Source organism: Rattus norvegicus, chromosome 7, assembly GCF_036323735.1.
Source record: "Rattus norvegicus strain BN/NHsdMcwi chromosome 7, GRCr8, whole genome shotgun sequence".
Lineage (NCBI taxonomy): Eukaryota > Metazoa > Chordata > Mammalia > Rodentia > Muridae > Rattus > Rattus norvegicus.
In genome coordinates this window covers 132965253-132991298 of record NC_086025.1, presented here as the reverse complement: position 1 = coordinate 132991298, position 26046 = coordinate 132965253, and the positions used below count along the sequence as shown (strand labels likewise).

The following is a 26046-nucleotide window of genomic DNA, read 5'->3' as shown; positions in this document are numbered from 1 at the left end:
CATATATAAAACTTAAATTAAAAGACATCGCAACTGGAAAAACTATTCTTGTTAACTGTCATAAGGGATTTATTACTATCTGCTTTGTTTTAACCCACATAATAATTTATAAAATTAGAATAATACTAACAAAGACCCAATAAATTAGACATTAAAAATAGTTTAATGCTTTACAAATTAATTTTGTCATCTATGATAGCGGGAGCAGCTTAAAATGTCTGTATTTTACAGGCAGGTATGATAGCCATGCCTGTAATTCTAGCAATCAAGAAGATAAGACAGAAGGGACTGCTCTGAGCTTAAGGCCAGCAGGCACAACAAAAGGAATATTAGGCCAGCAAAGGCATGATTCTGGGTAATGGATCCGTGAATGTGATAGAAGAGAAAAATGGAAACTTCTATTTCTTGAAATGACTATCTTCTTCTAAGAGAAGTTACTTCTAAGGTAAACATAAGGTAAGCAGGGCTGTCAGCTAATAAGCAAAAGCCAGTATTTGGACCTTGAAAGTCAGTCTGAAAAGTTTGCACTCTTAAACTAATAAACTGATGTTGCCTAAGTTTTATACTGCATAGGAATATGATAAACCTCTTCTCCAAGCAAATGACCTCTAATCCCAATTTTACCTGAAGTGACTGACGGATCAGCAAGAAGTGGATACAGAAAACAGCTGCCAGACAAGATCCAGGGTCCCCAAGGCAGAAGCCAATTCAGACTAGTGATCATTTCTATCCCAGGGATAGAATTTCAGTTAAAGATTAATATTCATAGCAATTTTCATAATAGTATTTAACTTCTACCACAAAATGCTTTTCGTAATTAAAAATACTGGAATTATTCTGTCTTTGAACTTCATTACAGTGTCAGTGATCTTATCAGTAAATTACTGTCCTCCAACACCTTGAAGAGCATATGAATACTTAGAGCACACGAGATTCACAAGGTCCATGTACCACTTATATGCAATGCCAGGAGAGGACAGAAAGTGTCTGATCTCTTGGAACTTGAGTTATTAATGGTTTCTGAGCCACATGTGGGAGTAGGAATTGAACCCAGGTCCAGTCTCTCCAGCCAGCAAAGGTATTTTATTTTTTATCTCTGGTGTATTAGGGTTAAGTTAGCAAACTTTCCATTACTTTCAAATGAGAATGAACATGGGACAATGTGCTGAGGCAGCAGACACTTACGGAGTCCTTATATTGTAAATGTTTTCCTTGTCATTCCTCTTAAGTTTACCACAGGTATGATACATTATTAGTATAATCCTTAATTTACAGAAAAGGAAACAGACGCAAAAGTTAAACAATTTGCCCGAAGGCAAAAGTAACCAAGTCTAAACACAGTTAATTTCTCTGGTCTAGAGTCCAGTTCTTCTTGTTTTAAGAAAGTCATCATGTAGCCCAGGCTGCTCTCAACTGCCTAGGCTTAGGCAACCTTTCTACACTCAAGGAGCTAGAATATTCCTGTGTATAAACCACCATGCTGGTTAGAACAGCTACCTTTTTTACATGAAAGATTTACATGGAGATTGAATCCAGGGCCTCAAAGCCAGGCCTGGCCTCACTGATCCGCTTGCCTCTGTCTCTGGAGAGTTACAATTAAAGGCAGGCACCCTAAGCCTTCGATCTGCATTTATATCATTTACAATTCTTTTAACTCTTAGATATTAATGTATATTTTAATATAATGCAATAATCTTCATCTTTGCTCTAGCAGTCCTAGAGATGGAAGCAGGGATTTATATACGACAGACAAGCACTCACTCAGCCCTTGCCTGGGTCAGTTGGTAGTGTCAATCTGTGATCTCTTATTCCTAGGACATTAATGAGGATAGCCTGGGCTACCCTAATGAGTTCAAGACTGGTTGAGCAAACTCAGAGAAATCCTGAAACACATATAAAATCTCCAAACATTTCTTGGAAAAGGAAGCTGAAGTAGTGATACAAGAGCCAATCCAAGCAATCAGAGAGGAGGAGGGGCGGGGTTCAAGCTAATCCCTGCTACATACAGCAAGAGGCCAAGCTGGACTACAATGAGACCCTGTCTCAAATTATACACACAGACAGACAACTATTTACTTAAAAACCTATAGACTTCAGTATTTTGCATCAACAACTTACTAATGTACCCACATAACAACTCACCACAACCTCTTACCAAAATGTGTTATGACCTGATACATATGACAGAAGCATAAAGATAACCATGTCAGTAGATAGGGACAAATTACAGATAGGGACTCGAGGCACAGAAGTTTTATTGAAGTTATGTTTGTCATCTGCAGCAATAATCCCCAAATCTTTTTAAAAAGTAACAATGCACAACACAAAACAAAAAATATGAATCTGGGTCATATTAGGTTTTATAGAAAACAAGTTAAACAAATTATGTTACAAGGATAATAAATAATAGAGCCAGAATCATTTTTCATTTTCAATTAAAGATAATAAATTTCTCACCATCCTTAACCTCCTTTCCCTCTGCAACACAGACGTGAGCTCCATTTGCAGCTACCAAAATCTTGTTTTAAGCTCCAAGGTAGAAAATCAAAGTTTATAGACTTCAAATGTTTATCTAGCCCCAAAAATTTCTTTCAGCTCAAACATCTAAAGTGACTAGTATTAGTAGTTTCAATCACTTGCTTTTTTATAATCTGAAACACCAAGGGATGTTTTGGTATCTTTCCTTAAAATTTCCAATTCATCTATTTTGTTCATACAGGTACTTTGCCTACACATGTACCTATGCACCATAGCATGTAGTATGCAGAGACCAGAAAAGAGCACTGGATCCCCGGGACTAGACTTAATCAAACCTGGATTCTTTGGAAGAGCAGTCAGTGTACTTAACTGCTGAGCCATGTCATTCATAAACCAACTGTTCATAAAATTTCTTGGTAAATTTTTCATAATAAAGAGGCTGGGGCTACTTAGTGCAGAACGCCTGTTCAATATGTTAAGTCTCAGACAGGAAGGCTCATCCTACCAAAAAAAAACAAAACAAAACAAAAAAAAACAAAAAATAGTCATAGTTTGTTCATACACTTTCTTCCTCCAAATCATTCTTTTAAAAAAAAAATTAATTTTGAGGCTTGGAAGATAGCCTCAGTGGAGTGCTTGTCCAAGCAAGGATGAGGACTTGAAATTCATCTCCAGCATCTACATTAAACAGAACAGCCACCCTTAGTGGTGCTCGCATTTAATCCCAGCACAACAGAGGCAGAGGCAAGTGGGTGACCCACTCACTGTATGAGCTCCAGGACAGCCAGAGCTACACAGAGAAATTCTGTCTCAAAAGACAAAAAGCCTGGGGTTGGGGATTTAGCTCAGTGGTAGAGCACTTACTTAGCAAACACAAGGCCCTGGGTTCGGTCCCCAGCTCCGAAAAAAAGAAAAAGAAAAAGAGGGGGGGGGGGGAAGAAAGCCTGCCTTCAAAATTAAAGCAATCAAAATGGACAGCATGTTACTTCATGTTATTAATCCCAGCACTCTGGATACAGAGGCAGAAACATCCCTGAGTTCAGAGTCATCCTGGTCTACATAACAAGTTCCAAGCCACTGGAACTACATTATGGTAAATGAGATGACTTGGTAGGTAAATCTGTTTGCTGCTTTGATGGACAGAGAATACATGATAGACTAGAAATGACTCCTGCAAGCTGTCGTCTGACCTCCACAGGCATGTCATGGCACAAGAATGGACGAACACACACACACACACACACACACACACACACACACACGGGGGAGGGGAACTGGTAGGTAAATCTCAGTCTTAAGGGAGCAAGGAAAGTCAGATACCTGGAACTGGCGAGACAGCATAACCAAATTGGAGATCTACAGTTCAGTGAAAAACTGTCTCAGAAAGTAGCAAGTAATTGAAGAATACACCCAACATCCATCTTGGCGTCCACAAATGCATATGCACACATATAAAATATGTACATGAGTACAACGGGGAATGAGGTAAAAAACATAAACCCTACAAATATATATATATTAATTTTCAAAACTAACAACTCTGTAAACTATTAAAAAAAGAGAGTACTGTATTGGGGAGGGGGAGGATTGTCATATTTATTTTTTTTAAGCCAGGGCCTCTCTGTACGCTTGGCTGTCCTGGTACTACATAGAACATGCTGGCCTCCAACTCACTGAGATTAACGGTACACCACCACAGCACATAATGCTAATGTCTTGAAAATGCTACTTTCTAAAAGAGCATCAAACTTTGGCTAGAAAAAGTTTATAATGTTTCAAATTCTGTAAAATCTGAGGCAAGAGGAAAATGATATATTACTGTTTAGTGGGTTCAGATTCTCTTTTTTTTTAAGCCTTAACAGGCCAGCAGAGGGCACTAAATCCCCTGTAGTAGGGGTTGTGCCAGATGTTGGTACTGCAAACTGAGCCTGGGTCCCTGGAAGGGTAGCAAGGGTCCAGAGCTTCAATTTCACAAACTGGATGATAAGAGTTCTGGAGATAGATGTAGGGATGTTCCATTACCATCCTTAAAAATACCAAGGAAGGACCTGCAAAGTGGCTTAGTGCTTAAGAGCACTCACTGTTTGGCCGGACATCCTGAGATTGAACCCTGGGGCCCATACTGTGGACGGACAGAACCTACCCCAGAAAAGCTGTCCTGACCTCTGTAGTACATAAGCATCACCCTCAACAAACAAAAACCTGTACTATAAATTAAAGGAAACTCTAAGGTGAATGTCAGTTGTTCATGCCTGTAATCGCAGCACTTGGTGGTGCTCTATTAAGAACTGCCTCTAGTTTGGGCTATAGAGACTCTGCCACAAACAACTTTAATAAACTTACCAGAACAATTTTTTTAAAAGCTTATAGAGTATTTCAAGCAACCTAGGGTATACAAACATCACTGCTCCCTTATTAAGTGGTTAATATTATCAGAGAAAAACTCAAAAATCCAATTTTAGTGTTCATTAAAATGCCAAGGGCATTTTATGGGAAGGGAAGTGGTGACGCATGCCTTTAATCCCAGCGTTTGGGAGGCAGAGATATAGGCAGAGCCTGGTCTACATAGCAAGTTCCAAACCAGTGAGGGTAATTTAAAAACGAGTTAAGGGCTGGGACACCAAGTGGCAGAGTGCTAGTGCTTGCCTGACATCCACAGGGCCCTGGGTTCAATCATCAATCAAACATCCCAGAACTCAGAATTTAAAGAGGATTTGCACATTCTAAAATTCCTCCTTTGTAACCCCTCTCATTCTCAGGTGTTTTCCTTATTTTTCCCTAATTTACATGCTTACTTGCCCTCCTCCTTCTCAGAAAGTCAGAATTCAGCCTCAGTCTCCATTAGCTGAGTCAGGTAAAGGGAAGCAGAGGCAGTCGGACCCGTCATGTTTTTTTTTTTTTTTGAATCCACATAAAGGTGGAAAGAGAGAAATGATGCTGTAGAGTGGTCCTCTAATCTACATGTACATTGTGGCATCATGTATACCATACACACACAAAAACTGTTTTTGATTTAAGCTATGAAGTGTATAAGATCGACAAATCAGGGCTTTTTTGGTTTGTTTGTTTTCCAAGACAAGGTTTCTCTTTGTAGCCCTGGCTGACCTGGAATTAGATCTGTACACCAGGCTAGCATGATCCATGTGCTTCTCTCTGCCTTGGCCTCCCAAGTGGTGGGATTAAAGGTATGTACCACCATCACCTGGGATTCCTTTTTTTTTTTTTTTGGTTATATGTAAGTACCACTGTAGCAGTCTTCAGACACACCAGAAGAGGGCATCTGATCTCATTACAGATGGTTCTGAGTCTCCATGTGGTTGTTGAGAGAGCAGCAGACCTCTGGAAGAGCAGTCAGTGGTGTTAACCACTGAGTCATTTCTCCAGCCCATCACCCAGGATTCAACTGGTCTTAATATATTTCAAGACATTAATTTTCAATAAACTACATATGAGAAAATGATAAACTGAGTCAAAAGTGACTAATAGGCACATTAACTAAATTTATATAGTTTAGTGGAAAACACAGTAATAATTCAACCTCAATATTTATTAGCAGAGCTAGGAGCAGAGGTGCATACCTTTAATCCGAGCCACTTGGGGAGGCAAAGACATGTGCTATGTCTAAACTCGGAAATTTGCCTTTAATCCCAGGGCTCAGGAAGCAGAGGCTGGCAGATCTCTGGGTTTGAGGCCAGTCTGGTCTACAGAGTGAGTCCCACGTAAGCCAGGGCTACACAGACAAATCCTGGGAAGTGGGGGGATCCAATATTTGCACAGCACAGCACGGTAATTCCTAAAGCAAACTAGCCCTGCTTACACTCAAACCTTTTATCTTATTCTTAAAAAAAAAAAAAAAAAGGTGGATTTAAACTAGTAACAAAAATGAATAGAAAGATTGAGTCCACTGTTCAAAATTTTTAGTAGTCTGCTTCAAATATCCAAATGAATACATACTACTGACCTTCCGATTACACTAATTAAGCGTCTTTAACGCCTAACTTTAGGATCGCAAACTTATCAACTACATAAAACATCAAGGGAGGGTAAAAGGTAGAACTACCGGTAATGAGGGAAAGTAATGAGTATGGAAGATATAAGAGGTATTTGTTTAATACACAACACGTTTGTGTGAAAGCGTCCTTATGTAACACAATACCAAGTACAACGAATACACACAATGAAAATAAAAACAATTGCTTATTTACTTTATGCCAGACTATCAGGGAATAAGACTCTCCCACCACCACTTCAGAACACTCTCCGCCCCTAAGTTAGACCCAGCTTCCAAGTCCATTATACAACCTGTGATTCCTTCCCTCATGAAAAGATTCTTTTTATGGGCACAGTTAACAAATGCCAAGTTGCAAAGTTGCAGCTTTGCTGGATTGACGTTTTCACAATGTAAGAACAATATGATCTGGAATCTACTCAAAGCATTTGCCAGGCGGTCAGCTGATGCTCACTCAACACAACAGGACAGAAACGAGAGAAATTAAACTTCATTATTTGTCTAAGTCAGGTAATCGCTACCTCGAAATCTCAAACAGGCGGACCGTAGACGGTCCAACGAAAACAGTATTTTCAACCGATCCAACACTACCACAAAACCCCGGTTTTCCCTAAGTTTCTCTCCTCGTAATTTTCCCTGTAACCGGCTCCTAACAGGTTCGCGGAATCAACCCGCACCACGCAGCCGCAGGCCGAGTAACTTTTACAAAAGGTCAGAGCGGTGCCTTTCAAGGCTTCCGACCCCTGTAGGGCTTCGCCGCTCGCACTAACTCGCTTTCACCCACAGAATGTTCCAGAGCTGGCGAACCGGACCCAACAAGATTTTGGTGAAGCTTGGGGGTCCGGAGAGGGGGTGCGGGCGAGCTTTCTACACTCTTCAAAAAACACGTCCCTCCCCAATTCACAAGACAAAACCCCACCACACCCGCATTTCCCCTTCTCCCGCGCTCCCACATGTTGCTCGCTCCGTCCCAGGCGGCCCCGCGAGGCCTCCCTCACCCCCCAACGCGCCCACCTGATCGCCCTTTCTCCGCAGGCTCCGCCCCCCGCCCCCGCCCGCTCGCCTCCTTCAGGAGCTCCATATGGGACACCCTGATCTCCCTCCGCTCCTCACGCCACCTCAGCCCGGCCCCCGACACGCCGCCTTCCCTTCCCCGACGCCCCGGGCCTCGACCCTCACAGCCTCCTCAGGCGTGCGAAGCGCACGGCGGGGCTGCAGGCCTGCACGGCCCAGGTGCTGTGTCAGCCTCTCGGCGGGCTGCGCGGCGTGTACGGCCTGGAAAGTCACATGGCGGTGGGACCGGCCCGCGCCCCTAACACTTCAGCTCTTCTCAGAGCCCGACCAGCCGACCTAAGCCGCTCACCTCAACGAAGAGCAACATGTCTGCTTCCGCTCGGCCCGATCGTTCACGCTGCCGCGACTCCAACTGGCTCACAGGCCCGGGCCCCAATCGGTAGGATAAGGACACTCGCCTTGCCCCTCCACCCGGCAGTGGACCCGGCTCCTCCCCCGCCGTCAGCCGCTGCGCCCTGACCCGCCCAGTCCCGCCTCCCTGGAAGCAACAACTGTTTCCGGTTCTGGAGGCAAACTGCTTCCGGGGGCGGAGGGACCACCCACCCTCTGCGTGCTTCTTTCTGGCTGGGTCTCCGGCGACGTAAGCCGAAGTGTGCGATCCTTTTAGCGTGTTACGGGTAGACGCTCTGGAGGCCGCGCCGGGTTATGTTAAACGTTCACGGACGCATTTTTACTTTTTACCAAAGAGCTCTGACCAACGCGCACCTAACGCTTGCGCAGATTCGTAATTCAAAACCTAGGTCCGATTAAAAGGCGATGGAGTGCGCCCGCCCGGGCTGATGACTTCCATCCCACCCCCCACCCACGCAAAAAAACAAAAACAAAAAAACCAAAAAAAGTTGTAGTGGGCGCTAAGAAACTATACAGCCACTCTATATTAATTGCATCCTAGGTGCCTGGTACTATACTAAGAATTTTGCATAAGTTCCTCTTAAAGACCCTTTGAATAAATTGTTGAAGGAGTGAATCAGATTCCTTTAGATACAACTTTTATAGAACTTTCCCCCAGGCCCCTTAGAATCAGGTCTTCATTAACATAATGATGCCCCGCTGGGATGCTTAATTCACTACTACCTAATAATTAGCCTAAATCTCTTATTTATTGGTGTTTTTATAGTCAAAATAGTTTGCAAATATTTTAATTATTTTTACTGGAGTTATTCTTCCCTTACCGGTCTCATTTGCTCCCGTTTCAAACAATTTTTTTTTTTAATTTAAAAAATCTTTTGTCTTTTGAGACAAGGTTTCTCTGGGTTGGTTGTTCCTGGAAATCGCTCTGTAGACCAGGATGACCTTGAACTTACGGAGGTCTACCAGTCTGCCTCCTGAGTGCTGGGACAGTACCTTAAAGTGAGCTTTTCCTTTTCATCAACTCTTGCTTGTTTTCTAAGCCTTCCTTTTTTTTTTTTTTTCCCAGTTCTTTGAGTAAATACTTTGTATGTATGTATTTCTGTCTGTGAACCAGGTGAGTGCCATAAGAGCTCCTGTAAAGGAGGGCATCAGATTCCTTGGAATGGGGATGTTGGTGAGCAGCCATGTGGGTGTTGAGATGAGACCTCTGGAAGAGCAGCCAGTGCTCTTAATCACTGAGCCATCTCTCCTGCCCTCCATTAAGAAAATAAGATTCATTTTTATTATCTTTAATTATGTGTTGTGTGAGTGTAAGTATGTGCAGGTGAAAGACGTGCCCTGAAGGCCAGCGGCCAGATTCCCCTGGACCTGAATTAATGGTAGTGAGCCACCAGGTGTGGGTGCTTGGAACTATCTACAACAGGAGTGTGCTCTTAATATCCAAGTCTTCTCTTCAGCCCCAAGATCTTCCCCGTATCTTTTGTAAAGATCTATTTTCATTTCACGTGTATCATTATTTTGCCTGCATGCATGTTTATGTATCTCATGTATGCCTGGGAACTGAATCTGAGTCCTGGGCAAAAGCAACAAGTGCTCTTAACCACTGAGCCGTCCTAACCTTTCAATTCTTTCCTTTCTATGTTTCTTTCTTTTTTTTTCTCCCCCACCCCCACCCCCACTCCCACCCCCACCCCCACCCCCCGCGACAACAACATCTCACTGTATATTCTGGGCTGTCCAGGAACTCACTCTGTAGATTAGGTTGGCCTCAAGCTCAGAGACCCTTCTGCCTGTTTAGTGATGGGAGTAAGGCTTGCACCACTACACCCAGCCCCAATTCCCCCCCCCCCCCCAGCTGGGGACCGAACCCAGGGCCTTGCGCTTCCTAAGCAAGCGCTCTACCACTGAGCTAAATCCCCAACCCCAACTTTCCTTTTCTTAACCCGGATATCTCCTTTGCTTTGCCTCACAAGATACTCACTTTCTCACATTGACACCGAACTCTATTCACTGTTAAACTGCTGATACTTATGCTTTCCTTAATTGGCTCGCCAGTAGACTCCATTATTTATTGTATTTTTAGAATTATTTATTTATGTATGTGAGTACACTGTCGCTGTCTTCAGGCACACCAGAAGAGGGCATTGGGTCCGAATGCAGATGGTTGTTAGCCACCATGTGGTTGTTGGGAATTGAACTCAGGGCCTCCAGAAGAGCAATCAGAGCTTTTAACAGCTGAACCATCTCTGCAGCCTGACTCCCCCCTCCTACCCCCTTTTTTTTAAATCTCAATCGTTAAACTTAGCTTCAGGATATTTGATCACACTGTGAACCCTGAGATTGTGTTATTTACAAGAAAACCCTGTTTCTAGTGGTGGTGTAGCCCAGCCCTTAATGCACACCTTTAATTCCAAATAAGGAAGGTAACGTTAGTTTGTAGAAGGAAGCACCCATGTTTGAAAGTGATGTCTAATTGAGTGGCAGAGCGCCAAATCATAGACTAGGATATGCCCAGTTCTCACCAGAACAGACAGGAAAGGGAAGCAATGCAGAGAGGAAGGGGGCGGTTTTACTGGGAAGGTTGTGCACGGACAGGTTGGAGAGAGAACGAGCCAAAGAATGAGAAGGAACCAGAAGACTAGAACATGTTGGCAAAATGAGTTTGAGGCCAAGCAGAGTAAATCAATAAGAAACTGAGAGAAGTCTATCTGAATCAGTCAGCTTGGAGGGGAGTTTGAACCAGAACAGCTGAGTTAACCAGCTACCCCTAAACTCAAGAGAACAAGAAAGGGAGAGCTTATTCAGCAGCAAGTCTCAGCAGCTGAGAACATTCCAGGCCTAGAAAGGTTGTACAGACACTAGAAGCTTCCAGGACTAGGCCTAGGTTAGTAGACAGAGGCAGGAAGCCTTAGAGAAGACATTTACTTCAGGTAAAGAGAAGTTCTATTTCCAAAACTCTGTCCCACTGGGATAGAAGCTTTAGCACTTACCTCCAAAATCATGATGCCTCAAGGTATCTTCCCTACTTGTTAATCAACATCTCTCTCCATAAGGTTTTCTCCAAGACTCTGCTTCTCAGATCTCTTCGTGTCTTTTGATACACCTTATAGTTTAATCTTAACCCCCCCCCCCATTTTTAGTTTCTTCATAAAAGCCCTGTGGTCTTCTTGGCTTAGGGTAATTGTAGTAACATAGTAGTATCTCAAGAAATGTTTTCCAATTGGACCAGAAGGAGTTTAAAACTTGCCTTTAAAAGGCTTCGTATCCACTCACTGATTAATTCCATGCTACATAGGAAGATACAAGAGTGAGAGAGAGAGCTAACTTAATTCAGTTGACAAGGCTTTGTGAACATCTCCCAGAAGAGTTGTACCTTTCTCTCTGTAAAATACAAGGGTTTTTAAGACTCATAATTTGACAAGAGTAGGAAGTTCTGAACCTTCTGAACATCCCTAGTAAATAAGTCTGTGTTGTGACTTATAAGAAAGGAGAGGAAATAATGACTGTAGGACTCCGGGTGAGAGAACAGCTGCAGTCTTCTGGATGTTAGCAGATTTGCATAGCGAGAGATTCCGGCCAGTTTCTCCGGAATAATAATGAAAATCATCCTAAATGCAAGAGAAACAGAAGTCAGAACCAGCACCTGAGATTACCAACCAGTGCTCACTGAAGGACTCGAACTGCTCGTCACCCTGCTGCCATTCAGGAAGTGAAGGGAGTCACAACCTTTTTTTTTTTAAATGAGGTAGGGCCTCATTCTGCGACCCAGGATGAACCTGAACTCTCAGCAATCCTCCTGCTTCAGCACCTGCGTACTGGGATTATGAGTCCGAGCCACTGTGCCTAGTTGACAATGGCATCTTAAAGAGAAACATTTAACTTGATCTGTGCGTGTTTATTACCTTTAAAAGACCAGCTGCTGGGCCTAGTAGAGCTTGTCTGTCATCCTGGCTTCCTGGGGTCTGAAGCAGGAAGAGTGAAGAACTCAGCCAGTGAGATGGCTCTGTGGGTAAAGGCTCTTGCCCCTAAGCCTGGGAACCCAAGCCAAGTCCCCAGAAACCACATAATAAGAGGAAAGTTAAATTCAAGACCAGTCTAGGCTACAGAGTTAATTCAAGCCTAATCCGCTAATTTAACAAGAACTATCTAGAAATGAACTGGAAATACCGGAGTGGAGCTGGGTGTGTAGCTCAGTGGTAGGGAGCTTGTGGGCCCTGCATGAGCCCTACGTTCAGTCATCAATAGTGGGCAGAAGGGACGGAGGGAAAAAGAAAAGTAGCTACTTCATGACTCTCGCCTCTCTTTCCCTATGAACTAAAACACCTACTTTGTGTTCTGTCCCAATCTTGACAGGCCTCAACAGAGGACTAATTTTCCAACGTTTCCAACAAGGAATCAACATAGGTTTTTGTGGTGAGCTTAAGGTATACAGCAATCATTTAAAAAAATATGTAGAACCTATCAGATGATACTGTAAGGTTTATGAGCCCACAAACACAGTAAAACTGTTAACGCTAGACAAGGTACAGCACTCCAGACCATGCTTGCCCTTACTCTGAACTGCGATAGAGGAGGTGACACACGGTGGGAAAGAGCTCAGGGGACTCAGCTTTATTTCTAACACTTTTCCCGATTTTTTTTAAGTTACCTAGCTAAGCACGGTCATGCACACATGTCATCCCAACGCCTCCCCTGCAGCCAGAGCTGCCCAGAGAGGCAAATATCTCTTCCTGGGTAGAGAGCAGTCTCTAATGTTCCCTTCGACTTTGCAAGTGAACTAGGAAATCCCAAAACTTGTCAGGCTCTCAAAACAAGATAACAGCAGTAAGGGAAACTGGTTCTCTCCCAAGTACCTTCTAAGTTATCAAATGGTAGAAACGTTGTGGGCAGATGGGGAGCTCGTAGGACAATATTCCCATACAGGCTTAAACCTGTTTCAGCAGAGTCCAGGAAGAGAGAAGAGGTTGGACGTTGGGTTCTAGCACCTAGAATGTAATTCTTCAATGCAGGACCGTGCCTTCCATTCCTGTCAGCATTCCTGCTCTCCAGTGTCTCCTCCCCCTCCCTGTGTCTACAATCATATAGAATGTCTAGCTCTTTACACAGAGGAAGCATCCCAACATTCTAGTCAATGATAGTGTCACAATGGGTCTTCTAACGACATCATCAAGATGCTTTCTAGTTGGTCCAAGTGGGGTTGACCATAACCTCAGGACTCCTTGAGGCTTCCTAGTGGACGCTTATTAGCATTCGCCTAGATTCTGTGAAGAAGAAAAAAAAAAAAGAAGAAGAAGAAGAAGAAATACAAAGAAATCACCCAAATGTTTAAAATGCCTGTCAAAAAGCGAGGTGATTTCTTGATTGACTCTGATTCAGACGATGAGGTCATGGATCCCATCACCATGAGAAATCCCAAAGGCAGTAAGTCACTGAGCTTGCAATTTGAAATTCCAGAGTCAGTACAGGCAGTCATCAATAAGATTGAGCAATCGCAGATGATTCGGGCCCAAGAGGTAAGCAGCCAATCCATTTACAGACTTTGTACAGCTTTGTACAACCGGGTGAAAAAAAATACTTTTGTTGTTGTTTGAATAGAAAACACTTCACACTCAAGATAGTTGACTGAATTTTAGGTAACTCTGACTCCAAATGACACTGTTAGCACACTGACGGTGATAGACCAATTCTCTATCAGCCTTTCACACCAAAATCATTCACACAAATTAAGTCAGGCGGACTGGATATGGTAGTGTACCCCTCTAAGTCCAGCATGCAGGAGGAAGATGAAGGTAGGAAGATCTTGATCTTGGGTTCAAACTTGATGCCCAGTTTTGCTGAATATTATAGAGACTTGGCTAAAGAAAAGGTGTGTTTTGTGGAAATGGCTCAACTGGTTGGGGCTCTTTCTGCCATGCCTCACACCTAAAGTTGATCCCCAGAAACTGCCTGTCAGAATCAACTGTCCAGTTGTGCTCTGGCCTCCACACACATGGAGTGGCCATTTCACTCCTCTACAAATGTCATAACTGTGATTTTAAAAATAAATAAAGGCTGACAACGGAGCCCAATGAAAGAGCATGAGATAGACTCTAGGCTCAACTCCACTATTTCCAAAAAGGGAACAGAGGAAAGGTTGGTAGAACCAGGACTGCTTTCCTTTCCACACAGAATTTCCTGTTCAGGTTTCTCACAGCCTGCAACCCCAGTGTTTGCTCTTAACAGCTTTATTGGTTGCCTTGGTTACATTTCTATTGCTGTTGTAAAAGAAAGTGTTCAGTGTGAGACTTGCAGTGGCAGAGGGTGACAGGCATGGTGGCAGAAACAGCTGAAAGCTTGTATGTTGACCTGCAAATTGGAGGCAGAAAGAGGACCAACTAGGAATGGTGTGGGCTTTTGAAACCTGTTCTCCTTCAAACCACCACACTGCACTCCTTGGCCTCCACAGACTTGTTATATCAGAATGCAAAAATCCAGGGAGTCCAACTTCAAAGGTCCCCCTCCCCTTTTACAGTCCTAATACTGTCTAAAAGTCCAAAGCTCAAAGTCTCTCCTGAGACTCAAGGCAAACTGAAGCCTCTTAACTGTAACATCCTGTAAGGGCAAAATAAAAAAGCAAAGCGCAGCTTCCAGCGTTCAGGCAAAGGACACACATCGCCATTCTAGAAGATGACTAGGGGCAGAGGGAGGAAAATACCAGACAAGGCAAACTCAGAACCCTGTAGCTCCATGTCTGATATCAGGGGCCTTAGGTGGCTCAGCCCTTCCAGCTGATTGCAACACACCTCCCTCCTGAGCTGAGTTGCACCCTGCCTGCAGCTCTCCTTGGCAGATGTCTCCCAGCTCTGACACCTCCAACCTTGTGGGATCTCCAGTGCAATCCAGGCTTCACTTTCATAGTTGCGCGCACACACGCACGCGCACACACACACACACGCACACACACACACACACACACACACACACACACACACACACACACACGCACACACCCGTGCAAGCACGCACTGGCATCGCAGGGCCCCCTTGCAGGGCCTCCCCTTCACACGCCTGGCTTTAGTGGCTCTCCTTAACCGTGGAGGGAGAGACCATAACCCTGTCACACACACATATCCTTCATGATTATAAAGTCAGAAGCATGCTATTGACACTGCTGATTTCTGGGGCCTGCTTGAGAAAGAGGGAGCCTGGCCCCACCAATCACAATTGCATGAGCTTTGCTTTGTTTTTGCCTTTTTAGAAGTAGAAAATTTCTTGGTTGTGACAAGCAGGTGGCTGGGGACCTTGCCCTGAGGTGCGTTTCCTAGATTCCATTTCCTAGATTCCATTTCCTAGATTCCATTTTGGAGCAGGCCTCCTTCTTCTTCCTCTTCCTCTCCTCCCCCTCCTCCCCTCTTCCTCCCTCTCCTCCTCCCTCTCTTCTTCCTCCCTCCTTCCTTCATCTCTATCTCCTCCTCCCCCCCCTCCTCCTCCTGTTCTTCCTCCTCCTCCTTTCTCTTCTTTTTTTAAAAAATTTTCTCATCTCGGGGTTGGGGATTTAGCTCAGTGGTAGAGCTCTTGCCTAGAAAGCGCAAGGCCCTGGGTTTGATCCCCGGCTCCGAAAAAAAAAAAGAAAAGGAAAAAAATTTTTTTCTCATCTCTTTGAGCACAGGCCTTGGTTCCAATGTTAAATTTCTCGGGGCTCTTTTTTACTTCAGACTGTACATGTTTTATTTCTTTTTGTCCCTCTTGTTCTTTTTCTTCATAGACCCACATGAGTAATTAATAACTGAATGAAAAAGAAGAAATAAAAGGAGGACAACTGCTCCTCAGGGATTGATGGTTTTTATTATAAATGCAAGGGAGAACACAGGCAGACACATCTGGAGAGTCCAAAGTGAACATGGCCACACCGAGCAGGGCTATGTGAGCACATAGGGAGACAGAGAGCAAGAGGGAAGCCGTTGACCAAGGGGGTGGCCTGGACCAAGAGACTGTTCAAGAGACCAGAACGGCAGAAGGGGCAAAAAGGGTCAATGTGGCCAAGACATCCAGATTATAAGGGAGAGCTAGGGGAAGGGCAGCCCAGAAGCAGGTGGGGTATGCCACGTAAGAGGACCCTGTGATGTGTTAGTAGGCACCTTGTCCAGTTGTCCTGGGTTTGAAACCTAACAATAACCACACAACGGAGCTCCTCCTCCAAAGGAATCAGCCCACTCCCTTTTCTTAAGATTCATTTATTTTATTACATAGAAGTACACTGTAACTGTCCTCAGACACACCTGAAGAGAACATAAGATCCCATTACAGACGGTTGTGAGCCACCATGTGGTTGCTGGGAATTGAACTCAGGACCTCTGGAAGAGCAGTCAGTGCTCTTAACCTCTGAGCCATCTCTCCAGCCCACCGACCTTACATCTTGATATACAGATTGGAGGCAGAGAGAGATAACTGGCAAAGACAGGGGCTTCTAATGACACAGCTCCTCCAACAAGGTCACACTCCTCCTTTCTCCCTTTTTTAAATTGAAAACAATTGTTTTCATAAAATAGGTTCTGATCATGATTTTCTCCTCTTCCAACCCCTCCTAGATCCTCTTCACCTCCCTATCCTCCAAACTCTCTCTTAAAATAAAACACACACACACACACACACACACACACACACACACACACACACACGAGATCCTTACATGCTCACAAAAAAACCCACAGAAGTAAAGTCAAAAACCAAATAATACAAGCAAAAGACCATTAAGTCAAAAAATGCCCTCCAAGATCTACATAAGACTCAGTCTACATAAATACCAGTGCGTTCACTTTCTGATGGCTGCCTACTGTGTGGGGCCTATTCTGAAATGAAAGCTATTAGAGAAGACTGGTTTTCCCTTCATAAACAGGATAGGTTAGCCAACAGTGTCTTGGCTAGGTCGTGGAGCCCATGTATACTTCTCCCTTTCAGTGCTGGTTCCTGGTCTGGCTTGAACCTGTGCAAGTCCCATGCATAACGGCACAATATCTATGAGTTCATATGTGCATCGGTCCCACTGCTCCAGAGAACACGTCCCCTTGGAGTCATCACCCCTCTAGCTCTCACAGTACCCTGCGGGGAGGGCACTGAGTACCCCACCTCTCTCACTCTGCACACTGTCAGTTCTGGGCCTGTGTCAGCTCCCATCTACTGTGAGAGGGAGAATCTCTGGTCATGGTGGAGCTATGCGCTGATTTATGAGTGTAGCAGAATGTCCTTAGGAGTCATGTTGTTTCTGTGTTCCTTTAACAGAGTAGTAGTAGTTGATTTTTCCCAAGCCCACTGCCTACCCCGTCTCAGGTTCTTGGCCACCCTAGCAGTGTCAGGCATGGGTTCTGTCTTATGGAGTGGAAGGTCATACTTCTTAAGCCTTCCTAAACAGTTAACAACTGGGGACCAACTACTTGAATAGTCGAGCCCATGAAGCCACTTTCTTTCTTTCTCTCTTTCTTTCTTTCTTTCTTTCTTCTTTTCTTCCTTTCTTCCTTTCTTCCCTTCTTTCTTTCTTTCAAGACTTTATGTCCCGTTACAGATGGTTGTGAACCACGATGTGGTTGCTGGGAATTGAACTCAGGAACTATGGAAGAGCAGCCAGTGCTCTTAACCATGGGGCCATCTCTCCAGCTCTACCCTTTTCATTCAAACCACCAAATTGGTGGTTTTGTTGTTGTTGTTGTTATCATGGGATAAACTATGTTTTTTAAAAGTAAACAAGTTCTGATATATACATATATATATACACACATATATATTAAAATTGGTGGAAGTGTCAGCTGAATCAACAATGAACTGACTCATCTCCCCCTAATTTCTTGATTTTTTTTTTGTTTATCAGTTTGTTGTTTTGAGACAAGATTTCTTGTAACAGCCCTGGCTGTCCTAGAGTTCACTTTGTAGACCAGGCTGGTCTCGACACACAGAGACTCACTTGCCTTTGCTGGGATTAAAGGTGTGGACCACCATTGCCCTGCTCTTGATGGTTTAGGGTCCTCCTAGATATCTCTGCCTCACTGACACACTAATTTGCAGCTAACCGCCAGTCTGCTCACTGCTAAGTGGAGTAGTCTGCTTAGTCTTCATTTTATATAAAGAAAGTCATACATTATTTTCTTCTGAGTGCCTGTGTGTGTGTGTGTGTGTGTGTGTGTGTGTGTGTGTCCAGCTTTAATAAGGTTATCTGGCAATTTTGGTAGCAGTACGAAGTCTTTGATTCTGCTCATTGGACAGGAGAGGCATCGGTTTACGTTTTGTTTTGTAGGCGATTTGGGTAAACACATCTCTGAATCCCTCCTATGTCATTACCAGCTGGTAAATCACATTAAGGTTTTTTATTATCATTAAAAGCAGTAAGGGAAAAAGATCAAGTAACATATAAAGGCAGACCTATCAGAATTACACCAGACTTATCACCAGAGATTATGAAAGCCAGAAGATCCTGGACAGATGTCATACAGACCCTAAGAGAATACAAATGCCAGCCCAGGTTACTGTATCCAGCAAAACTCTCAAATAATATAGGAGAAACCAAGATATTCCATGACAAAACCAAATTTACACAATATATTTCTACAAATCCACCCCTACAAAGGATAATAAATGGTAATGCTCAACACAAGGAGGCAAGCTACACCCTAGAAAAAGCAAGAAACTAATCGTCTTGGCAACAAAACAAAGAGAAGAAAAGCACACAAACATAATCTCACATCCAAATATGAATATAACAGGAAGCAACAATCACTATTCCTTAATATCTCTCAACATCAATGGACTCAATTCCCCAATAAAAAGACATAGATTAAGAAACTAGATACATAGGGGTTGGGGATTTAGCTCAGCGGTAGACCGCTTGCCTAGCAAGCGCAAGGCCCTGGGTTCAGTCCCCAGCTCCGAAAAAAAGAAAAAAGAAAAAGAAAAAAAAAAAAAGAAACTAGATACATGGGGTTGGGGATTTAGCTCAGTGGTAGAGCGCTTGCCTAGGAAGCGCAAGGCCCTGGGTTCGGTCCCCAGCTCCGAAAAAAAGAACCAAAAAAAACAAAAAAAAAAAAAAACAAAAAAAAAAAACTAGATACATAATGAGGACCCAGCATTTTGCTGCTTACAGGAAACACACCTCAGAGACAAAGACAGACATTACCTCAGAGTAAAAGGCTGGAAAACAACTTTTCAAGCAAATGGTCAGAAGAAGCAAGCTGGAGTAGCCATTCTAATATCAAATAAAATCGATTTTCAACCAAAAGTCATCAAAGAAGATAAGGAAGGACACTTCATATTCATCAAAGGAAAAATCCACCAAGATGAACTCTCAATCCTAAATATCTATGCTCCAAATACAAGGGCACCTACATACCTAAAAGAAACCTTACTAAAACTCAAAGCACACATTGCGCCTCACACAATAATAGTAGGAGATTTCAACACCCCACTCTCATCAATGGACAGATCATGGAAACAGAAATTAAACAGAGACATAGATAGACTAACAGAAGTTATGAACCAAATGGACTTAACAGATATTTATAGAACACTCTATCCTAAAACAAAAGGATATACCTTCCTCTCACCACCTCATGGTACTTTCTCCAAAGTTGACCATATAATCGGGCACAAAATGGGCCTCAACAGATACAGAAAGATAGAAATAATCCCATGCATCCTATCAGACCACCACGGGCTAAAGCTGGTATTCAATAACAATAAGGAAAGAACGCCCATATATACATGGAAGTTGAACAATGCTCTACTCAATGATAACCTGGTCAAGGAAGAAATAAAAGAAAGAAATTAAAGACTTATTAGAATTTAATGAAAATGAAGGTACAACATAGCCAAATTTATGGGACACAGTGAAAGCTGTGCTAAGAGGAAAACTCATAGCTCTGAGTACCTGCAGAAAGAAACAGGAGAGAGCATATATCAGCAGCTTGACAGCACACCTAAAAGCTCTAGAAGAAAAAGAAGCAAATACACCCAGGAGGAGTAGAAGGCAGGAAATAATCAAACTCAGAGCTGAAATCAACCAAGTAGAAATAAAAAGGACTATACAAAGAATCAACAGAAGCAAAAGCTGGTTCTTTGAGAAAATCAACAAGATAGATAAACCCTTAGCCAGACTAACAAGAGGACACAGAGAGTGTGTCCAAATTAACAAAATCAGAAATGAAAAGGGAGACATAACAACAGAATCAGAGGAAACTCAAAAAATCATCAGATCCTACTACAAAAGCCTATATTCAACAAAACTTGAAAATCTTCAGGAACTGGACAATTTCCTAGACAGATAACAGGTGCCGAAGTTAAATCAGGAACAAATAAACCACTTAAACAACCCCATAACTCCTAACGAAATAGAAGCAGTCATTAAAGGTCTCAAAACCAAATAGAGCCCAGGTCCAGATGGGTTCAGTGAAGAATTCTATCAGACCTTCATAGAAGACCTCATACCAATACTATCCAAACTGTTCCACAAAATTGAAACAAATGGAGTGCTACCAAATTCCTTCTATGAAGCCACAATTACTCTTATACCTAAACCACACAAAGACCCAACAAAGAAAGAGAACTTCAGACCAATTTCCCTTATGAATATCAATGCAAAAATAATCAATAAAATTCTTGCAAACCAAATCCAAGAGCACATCAAAACAATCATCCATCATGATCAAGTAGGCTTCCTCCCAGGTATGCAGGGATGGTTTAGTATACGGAAAACCATCAACGTAATCCACTATATAAACAAACTGAAAGATACAAACCACATGATCATTTCATTAGATGCTGAGAAAGCATTTGACAAAATTCAACACCCCTTCATGATAAAAGTCCTGGAAAGAATAGGAATTCAAGGCCCATACCTAAACATAGTAAAAGCCATATCCAGCAAACAGTAGCTAATATTAAACTAAATGGAGAGAAACTTGAAGCAATCCCACTAAAATCAGGGACTAGACAAGGCTGCCCACTCTCTCCCTACTTATTCAATATAGTTCTTGAAGTCCTAGCCAGGGCAATCAGACAACAAAAGGAGATCAAAGGGATACAGATTGGGAAGGAAGAAGTCAAAATATCACTATTTGCAGATGATCTGATAGTATATTTAAGTGATCCCAAAAGTTCCACCAGAGAACTACTAAAGCTGATAAACAACTTCAGCAAAGTGGCTGGGTATAAAATCTACACAAAAGAGAAACAACAACCTTCATAATAGTCCCAAATAATATAAAATACCTCAGTGTGACTTTAACCAAGCAAGTGAAAGATCTGTATGATAAGAACTTCAAGCCTCTGAAGAAAGAAATTGAAGATGATCTCAGAAGATGGAAAGATCTCCCATGCCCATAGGTTGGCAGGATTAATATAGTAAAAATAGCCATTTTACCAAAAGCGATCTACAGATTCAATGCAATCCCCATCAAAATTCCAATCCAATTCTTCAGAGAGTTAGAACAATTTGCAAATTCATCTGGAATAACAAAAAACTCAGGATAGCTAAAACTCTCCTCAACAATAAAAGGACTTCAGGGGGAATCACTATCCCTGAACTCAAGCAGTATTACAGAGCAATAGTGATAAAAACTGTATGGTATTGGTACAGAGACAAGTAGATAGACCAGTGGAATAGAATTGAAGACCCAGAAATGAACCCACACACCTATGGTCACTTGATTTTTGACAAAGGAGCCAAAAACATAAAATAGAAAAAAGATAGCATTTTCAGCAAATGGTGCTGGTTCAACTGTAGGTCAACATGTAGAAGATTGCAGATCGAGCCATGCTTATCACCCTGTACAACGCTTAAGTCCAAGTGGATCAAAGACCTCCACATCAAACCAGATACACTCAAACTAATAGAAGAAAAAGTGGGGAAGCATCTTGACCACATGAGTACTGGAGAAAATTTCCTGAACAAAACACCAATGGCTTATGCTCTAAGATCAAGAATCGACAAATGGGATCTCATAAACCTGCAAAGCTTCTGTAAGGCAAAGGACACTGTCATTAGTACAAAATGGCAACCAACAGATTGGGAAAAGTTCTTTACCTATCCTACAACTGATAGAGGGTTTATATCCAAAACATACAAAGAACTCACGAAGTTAGACCACAGGGAGACAAATAACCCTATTATAAAATGGCGTTCAAAGCTAAACAAAGAATTCACAGCTGAGGAATGCCGAATGGCTAAGAAGCACCTAAAGAAATATTCAACATCTTTAGTCATAAGGGAAATGCAAATCAAAACAACCCTGAGAGTCCACCTCACACCAGTCAGAATGGCTAAGATCAAAAACTCCAGCAACAGCAGATGTTGATAAGGATAGGAGAAAGAAGAACACTCCTCCACTGTTGCAGGGATTGCAGACTGGTACAACCATTCCGGAAATCAGTCTGGAGGTTCCTCAGAAAATTGGACATTGAACTACCTGAGGACCCAGCTATACCTCTCTTGGGCATATACCCAAAAGATGCTCCAGCATATAACAAAGACACGTGCCCCAGTATGTTCATAGCAGCCTTGTTTATAATAACCAGAAGCAGGAAAGAACTCAGATGCCCTTCAACAGAGGAATGGATACAGAAAATGGTACATCTACACAATGGAATACTACTCCGCTATCAAAAACAATGACTTTATGAAATTCATAGGCAAATGGATGGAACTGGGAAATATCCTGAGTGAGGTAACCCAAACACAGAAAAACACATATGGTATGCACTTATTGATAAGTGGATATTCGCCCAAATGCTCGAATTACCCAAGATGCACAGAACACATGAAACTCAAGAAGGATGACGAAAATGCAGATGCTTTACTCCTTCTTTAAAAGAGGAACAAGAATACCCTTCGGAGGGGATAGGAAGGCAAAGTTTAGAAGAGAGGCAGAAGGAACACCCATTCAGAGCCTGCCCCACATGTGGCCCATACATATACAGCCACCAAACTAGATAAGATGGATGAAGCAAAGAAGTGCAGGCTGACAGGGACCGGATGTAGATCTCTCCTGAGAGACACAGCTGGAATATGGCAAACACATAGGCGAATGCCAGCAACAAACCACTGAACTGAGAACGGGACCCCCATTGAAAGAATCAGAGAAAGGACTGAAAGAGCTGAAGGGGCTCGAGACCCCATATGAACAACAATGCCAACCAACCAGAGCTTCCAGGGACTAAGCCACTACCTAAAGACTATACATGGACTGACCCTGGGCTCCAACTGCATGGGTAGCAATGAATATCCTAGTAAGAGCACCAGTGTAAGGGGAAGTCCTTGGCCCTGCCAAGGCTGGACCCCCAGTGAACGTGATTGTTAGTGGGGAGGGCGGTAATGGGGGGAGGATGGGGAGGGGAACAACCATATAGAAGGGGAGGGAAAGGGGTTAGAGGGATGTTGGCCTGGAAACCGGGAAAGGGAATAATATTTGAAATGTAAATAAGAAATACCCAATTTAATAAAGATGGGAGGGTTTTTTTATTCTCTATAGCAAAGACATTAGTAAAAACAAGTTTCAAAAAATAAAATCTACATATTCAAAATGTTACCTTAAACGATCAAGAAGATATAAAGTCTATTAAAGATATCTGCATTAAAGTTCTTAGATTTGTTATTTCCTGTGTATGATATCTGACTGCATGCACGTATGCGCTCCACATGGCTGTCTAGTGCTTGCTGAGGCCAGAAGATCGTGTTAAATCCTCAAGAGCCGGAGCCACAGAGGGTGGTGAGCTGGAACGTGGGTGCTGGGAACCAAACCCGGGTTCTCTGCAAAGAGCAGCCAGTGCTCTTACCCTTTGAGTCATCTCTGTAGCCCCAAGACAGCCACATCTACCCGTCCTCCAGGTTTCAAGGCAAGCATTTGATGTCTGTGCATTCTTGCCGTTGCTTACGGGTAATTACGGTTCAGAGACCGAACTGTTTCCAAAGCTACAAGACTCTCCATCGAAGTCCAGATGTGGTGGTGCACAGCTTCAGTCCAGCACTGGGAGAATGAAGGCAAGCAGATCTTTGTGAGTTCCAGGTCAGCCAGAGCTACAGACTGAGGCGCTGTTTCAAAAACCAAACCAACCAAATATACTAAACACACAAACCAGTTAACCGAACAAAACCCCAAACCATTGAAAGCCCCAGTATAGCTCCAGTGGAATTGGAGGACAGAGCATGCTTGATTTTAGCCTTAAAATGAGCAGGCCATTTCCAGTGATAAGATTCTCCTTCTGGGTAGCTGTCTCCCAAATACCTCAACACCTACTTTGCAGTAGGCCTAAGGACGGACAGCCTTCCTCTGTCAGGCACTCAGCAGACCTGGAAGCAAAACCTTACAGTGTGTGGTGCTCCTTCTCGCAACTCCAAATTCTCTGTGGAGTGTCTCGGCGGCTCAGCTCGTGTGCCTGGTTCTTTGGTCTGTGGCATCGTGTGTCTCAGGGATCCAGGTGAAGACTCTCAGAAGGTTCTGGCAGCCTGTATAAAACGGACTCACGGATTGGGGATTTAGCTCAGTGGTAGAGCGCTTGCCTAGCAAGTGCAAGGCCCTGGGTTCGGTCCTCAGCTTTGGAAAAAAAATAACAAAAGAAAATAAAACAAAAGAAAAACAAAACAACAAAAACGTAAATAAATAAATAAATAAATAAATAAATAAATAAATAAAACGGGCACACCTGCTTTTCCCAGAGAGTTCTTCAGAATTGTCTTGTTTGTCGGCATGCTTTATAGTTTTATATCATCTTGAAACAAGCTAAAGTCATCTGTGAGACGGAAACTTCGGTTAGGAAAATGCTGTAGGCAAGCCTGTAGGGCATCATCTTAATTAGTGGTTGATGGGAGCGGGTCCTGGTCCTGGTCATCATTCCTGGGCTGTTGGTCCCTGGGGTCTGTAGGAAAGTAGACAGAGCAAGCCATGGGGAGCAAATCAATAGGCAGCATCCCTCCATGTGAACCAGTTCCTGCCTCCAGGTTCCTGGAGTTTGAGTCCCTGTCCTGATTTCCTTTGATGAAAACCAATATGGCCATATAGGACCAGGCTGGCCTCAGAGATTCACCTGCCTGTGTCACCTGAGTGCTGGGAATAAGCTGTGTACCACCGCTGCCCAGCACATTTTAATGATCTAACAAGGGGCTTGATTTATTGTTTATGTTTTGAGACAGGGCCTCTCTATGTAACTCAGGCTGTCATAGAACTCCTATGTAGTTGGAACTGGCCTTGAATTGAAACTCTTCCTGCCTTCACCTTCCAAATGCTGAAATTATAGATATATGTCACCACCATACCTATTTGAGAATAAACACTATTACTCTTGTTTTTAGACAGGCTCTTACCATGTATCCTTGGCTGGTCTGGAATTCTCTGTGTAGACCAGACTAGCCCAGAATCACAGAGATCTGCCTGCTTTTGTCTCTCAGATGCTGGGATCTAAGAAGTGCATCATCACACCTAGCTTATTTTGTTTTTGTTTTTCTTTTCAGACAGGATCTAAATTAGCTCAGGCTAATCTCAAATTCCACTGTAACCAAGGCTAACCTTGAGCTCCCAATCCTCCAGCTTCCACTTCCTAGTTGCTGGAGTTATAGGCATGTGCCACCCCGGCCAATTTTAAGTGGTGCTGGAGAATCAAACCCAACAATTTATGCACGCTGAGTGTGGTGGCTGTTCTTGGTTTTTAGTCTGACATCTGAAATCAACTAAAACCCAAGTGGCTGGGCACACTTGTGAAGGGTTTCCGGTTTGTTTGTTTTTCCTTCTCATTTTCCTTTTGGCTTTGTTTTTCAAGACAGCATTTCTCTGTGTGACCCTGGCTGCCCTGGAAGTCACTCTGTAAACTAGGCTGGCATTGAACTCACAAGAGAGCTGCCGGCTTCTAACTCCCAAGTGCTGGGATTAAAGGTGTGCACTACCACACCACACCCCGTCCACTCCCACCACTCCCACCACCCCACCCCCCGGCTTACGGGCAGCTACTTCAGGATTCTGGCATATGCTGAAGACCAGCTAAGACATCTAGCTTTGTGGACTGAACAATGCCTGGATTCATGGCACTAGCTTTGGTTGACAGCCATTGTTGGCCTAGCTGGACTATAAGCTATTCTGACCCTTTGTCCTGTAGATTCATTCTTTAAGGCCAGTTCCACTAGAGAA

The 26046-nt window shown here is 43.2% G+C and overlaps 2 protein-coding genes and 1 long non-coding RNA gene across 16 annotated transcripts in view; 1 reads left to right on the top strand and 2 right to left on the bottom strand.

Moving 5' to 3' along the window:
- Larp4 (La ribonucleoprotein 4) overlaps positions 1-8023 on the bottom strand; it is a 48239-nt gene extending 40216 nt beyond the window's left edge. For 2 of the 8 annotated variants that reach the window (XM_039080366.2, XM_063264366.1), the window contains exon 1: positions 7851-8023. In XM_039080366.2, coding sequence (XP_038936294.1) covers positions 7851-7868 — 18 coding nt within the window. In that variant the 5' untranslated portion in view covers positions 7869-8023. Of the gene's footprint in view, positions 1-624; positions 7477-7850 lie in introns of those variants that run through there. The other 6 variants (XM_039080365.2, XM_039080367.2, XM_039080368.2 and 3 more) reach the window with 3 other exon arrangements.
- A 1809-nt stretch (positions 8024-9832) lies between these two features.
- Positions 9833-26046, top strand: part of LOC100362820 (Protein FAM186A-like) — a 59057-nt gene continuing 42843 nt past the window's right edge. The window contains exon 1 of the mRNA XM_039080362.2: positions 9833-13425. Within this exon, the coding sequence (XP_038936290.1) occupies positions 13234-13425 (192 nt within the window). The 5' untranslated portion in view covers positions 9833-13233. The remainder of the gene's footprint in view (positions 13426-26046) is intronic.
- Positions 17473-26046, bottom strand: part of LOC102549417 (uncharacterized) — a 56816-nt gene continuing 48242 nt past the window's right edge. For 5 of the 7 annotated variants that reach the window (XR_593722.4, XR_010053098.1, XR_010053095.1 and 2 more), the window contains 2 exons: positions 24572-24784; positions 17473-24462 (listed from right to left, as the gene is read on the bottom strand). This is a non-coding gene — a long non-coding RNA (uncharacterized LOC102549417). The remainder of the gene's footprint in view (positions 24463-24571; positions 24785-26046) is intronic. The other 2 variants (XR_010053102.1, XR_010053096.1) reach the window with 2 other exon arrangements.